The 4,240-nt window shown below is 41.9% G+C and overlaps 1 protein-coding gene across 1 annotated transcript; it reads right to left on the reverse strand.

The window, feature by feature from the left end:
• Positions 1 to 1,006: 1,006 nt before the first annotated feature.
• LOC137106931 (tripartite motif-containing protein 16-like) lies at positions 1,007 to 3,378 on the reverse strand. The gene has a single exon (XM_067491010.1). The coding sequence runs from the start codon at positions 3,200 to 3,202 to the stop codon at positions 1,529 to 1,531; it is 1,674 nt and encodes a 557-aa protein (XP_067347111.1). The 5' UTR covers positions 3,203 to 3,378; the 3' UTR covers positions 1,007 to 1,528.
• Between the last annotated feature and the right edge of the window lie 862 nt (positions 3,379 to 4,240).

The following is a 4,240-nucleotide window of genomic DNA, read 5'->3' on the forward strand; positions in this document are numbered from 1 at the left end:
TTTTAAGAACAAGGGAGATGAGCAGAGCTGTGGCAACTACAGAGGAATAAAGCTGATGAGCCAAACAATGAAGTTGTGGGAAAGAGTAGTGGAAGCTCTGCTAAGGGCAGAGGTGAACATTTGTGAGCAGCAATATGGTTTTATGCCTAGAAAGAGAAGAACAGATGCAGTATTTGCTTTGAGGAAGCTGATGGAGAAGTACAGAGAAGGTCAGAGGGAGTTGCATTGTGTCTTTGTAGATTTAGAGAAAGCTAATGACAGGTTGCCGAGAGAGGAGCTGTGGTATTGTATGAGGACGTCTGGAGTGGCAGAGAAGTATGTTAGAGTGGTGCAGGACATGTGCAGTGGTGCTGTAGGTGTGACAGAGGAGTTCAAGGTGGAGTTGGAGTCAGAAGTTAGGTTTTACACATGTTGTGTTAGATGTAATTTGCTACGTCTAACGCCAGCTGAGGCTTCCCACCCCTGAGTTCCACCTCAGCCTGTCTCCCGTCCTTCTTGGCTTTCCGTTCCTCAGCTGGCACCAGTCCACACCTGATTCACATCATCCATCTATTCTTGTTTTATAAAGACTTTCATGTCTATTGTTTGTTCTTAGTTTGTCTCCCCATGTATCCTGTTTCCCTATTCTCGTTCGTTTTCCCGACCTCCAGCTTTACTATCAACTTGTTGGTTCTGGCATTTGAATCCCTGTGTATGTTGAAATCTAACAGGTGGGTCTGCATCAAGGATCGGCTCTGAGCCCCTTCTTGTTTGCTCTGATGATGGACAGGCTGACGGATGAGGTTATAATGATTTCTTCATCAAGTGAAAGTGACATGAAGGATTTCAATGTGTTTCATGTTTGAAACATTAACATTTACATGTCTGAGCAATATTTACAACCATATAAAACAAATCACAGCTGAAATAAAAACTCTGATCACATGATTACGATCATTAAAATCTGTTCACTTTAATTATGACAATGAAAACAAAAATGAACTAATTATTTAGAGAAAAAAGCTGTTTTTACAAAGATTAGATCAACTTTATCATTTCACAGGAACAAGGTACAAGCACAGTAGATTTTTAGTAAGACGATGATTATACTCTGTAATGATTCTAATAATGGTCAGTACAGTTTTGAAAGAGGTTTTGAAATGACAAATTGACATGGTGATTAAATAAATGTTAACATTCTAAACATAAAGTTTGGTTCTTTTCTCTGTTCATGTCCACGCAATAAAAAAACCTACCAACATAAAAATACAAATATTCATCAGAGAAGTTCAAATTTCCATCTGGAGAAATTATGGTTTATTTAAACAGAAATAATCCTGAGCAATGATGTTCATGTGTGAACAGACACAGGAAAATACCCACCTACAGAAAGTCCAACACTAACAGGAAATGAGAAGATGAACTAGCTGAGTACTATCAATAAAGTTTGACTGAAAGTGGATCAGAAAGAAGTGAAGAAACAACAACAATGAGCTTTCAGGAAATTCAAATACACATTTTGATCTACTGCACCTTAAATTACTTTTTTCTATTTGAGTTCACACAACTCAGCAGTGTCTTCATAACAATTAAAACAAAGTCCAGCATGTAGAGGCTGAGTGAATGTGGTCTGGACTCTGTGGAGGAGAGTCATGGTTTCAGAGACACTATAGAAGGACAGAATACCTGCTCTGTGATCCAGGTACACTCCTACTCTGGAGGACTGAGGACCTGAGACAAGAGTTTGGATTTTGTTGTAATAAAATGTATATTTGTTTTTGAAATACTCTAATGCCCAAGATTTATTATTGTGTCCAAATCCACTTTCCTTCCAGTTCCCTGCTCTGCTGATATTCTTATATGCCACTGCTACATAAACTCCTGTCCCTGTCCACTCCACCTCCCAGTAACAACGTCCAGTCAGATTCTCTCTACTCAGGACCTGACAACATGTAGTGAATCTGTCTGGATGAGGAGAATAAGACTGTTCTTTACTCATCACTGTTACTTTTCTGTTTCGTTCAGACAATAACATTAGTGTGTTTGCTGTGTTTGGATCCACTGAGATTTCACATGAATATTTTAAGAACTCAGCTCTGGTCTTGGGATCTGCTGGTGACAGTAAAACATGGACTTCCGTCAGTCTCAGTGAGATGTTTGTCCATGTCTCTCTCAGGATGTCCTGTAGTCTATCTCTGAGCTCTGACACAGCTGCTGTCACATCCTCAAAGTATCTCAGAGGACAGATGTTGATGCTGGATGAGTCTGTAGGTTCACTGAGTGCTGACAGTGAGGGGTAGCTATGGACAAAATGGATGTCATCCTCTGTGAGTGAGAGCTGCTCCAGTGAAGCGTCTTTCCTCTTCAGCTCTGTGATCTCCTGCTCCAGCTTCTCCTGAAGCTCTTTGACTCGACTCACTTCAGTTTCCTGCTGGGATCTGATCTGCTGCTTCACATCAGACCTTCTATTATCCATGAGACGGATCAGCTCAGTGAAGATCTTCTCACTGTCCTCTACTACTTTATCAGCAGAGAGACTGATGGCCTCCACCTCCTGTTGAAGCAGCTTCACATCTTTCTCTCTGTCCTGGATTCTTTGCTGGAGTTTTTGTCGACTCCCCTCGAGCTCTCTCTGCCTCTCAGTCCTCTCTGCTGCAGCTGAGACTGTGTCGTGGCCTTTATGTTCATCCATGGAGCAGAGATAACAGATACACTGCTGATCAGTACGGCAGAAAATCTTCATCACCTCATCATGACGAGAGCAGATGTTCTCCTGCAGCTTCCTGCAGGGGTCGGCCAGTTTATGTTTCTTTAATGGAGCTGCATCGTAATGAGCCTGGAGGTGATTCTCACAGTAAGAAGCCAGACACACCAGACAGGATTTGAGAGCTTTCAGTTTTCTCCCAGTGCAGACATCACAGGACACATCTTCAGGTCCAGCATAGCAGTGATCAGCAGGAGCAGCTTGGAGTCCAGTCTTCTTCAGCTCCTCCACTAAAACTGCTAACATGGTGTTTTTCACCAGGACAGGTCTCGGTGTGAAGGTCTGTCTACACTGAGGGCAGCTGTGGAATTTCTTACCATCCTCTTCATCCCAGAACCTTTTAATACACTTCATGCAGTAGCTGTGTCCACAGGGAATAGCCACCGGATCCTTCAGTAGATCCAGACAGATCGAACAAGAGAAGGTTTCTCGGTCCAGCTGAACTCCTTTCTGAGCCATTTCACCTCTCAGCAGCAACGACTGTCTGACTTTCACTTTCTCTGAAACTAGTTTGAGCTCTTATCTAATTGTGTTTGTGCAGGGAATGGAGCCTGTTGGCTCTGACACTTCCCCACATGTTGGTTACACCTATCTTCAAACTGTAGATATGAAGAGGTTTGTCAGGCTTTGCTACATTCCAGTATGAGAAGCAAACACCTTACTCAAGGGCTAATGATGAGACATACTTTCTAAAAATTTCTTGGTGAGTCAGAGCAGGTACGCATATAGGGAAGGGGGAAAATTCCAGTTGAAATTAAGAAAATATAAAAACCATCCATCCATTCTGCTTATCAAGAGTTGGGTCGTAGTGGCAGCAGATTTAGTAAGGCTTTCCAGACGTCATTCTCCCCAAAGAAATCTTCATTTTCTCTCCTGACTCCTGAATATTGGACTCTGTTTTCCTGCAACTTTTGGTCTGAGGTTTGGTGTGATTCTGTTGATTAGTTTCTTTAGCTTTTTCTCATTTCTTACCCGTGTCCTATTTTGTTTGGTGTTTCTGTTTGTTAGTTTCTTAGTCTTTCCTCGTGTGTTCATTTAGGTTTATGTTTCACATCCTAGTCTTATTTTATTCCGGAGCCTTTTTTTTGGTGTTGATTTTGGTTAACCATGTATCACTCCTGTTGACGACATTAGTTTTGTTTGGCGTCTTGTTTTCTTAAGTTAACTTCCCTAATGTACAGACAAGTTGATAGTTAGTCTTGTGTTTTACCTGTCGTGAGCCTGTTTTTTTGTACCTTCCTGCTAGGATCGATTTCTGTTTGTCATTAAGTTCATTTCAATAAACGCCTTTTGTAAGTTCAGTCCGTCTCACAGTCTCCTCATTTGGGTCCACCCTCACCCTAATTGTGGTTTGTAGGATTTGAGAGTGTTTTTTTCTTTTTCTTTTTTTTCCCCCTATGGATGTCACAAAGACATTCATGTCCTTCTTGGGGTACAGACCCAGGCTCATAACCAGACTGAGGTCTTAACCGGTTATGAGGGGACCCGTCTGGCAAT

Source organism: Channa argus, chromosome 21, assembly GCF_033026475.1.
Source record: "Channa argus isolate prfri chromosome 21, Channa argus male v1.0, whole genome shotgun sequence".
Classification (NCBI taxonomy): domain Eukaryota; kingdom Metazoa; phylum Chordata; class Actinopteri; order Anabantiformes; family Channidae; genus Channa; species Channa argus.

Bases quoted from the DNA above. Each gene is read 5' to 3' on its own strand.
- LOC137106931 (XM_067491010.1), bottom strand. From the start codon at position 3,202: ATGGCTCAGAAAGGAGTTCAGCTGGACCGAGAAACCTTCTCTTGTTCG.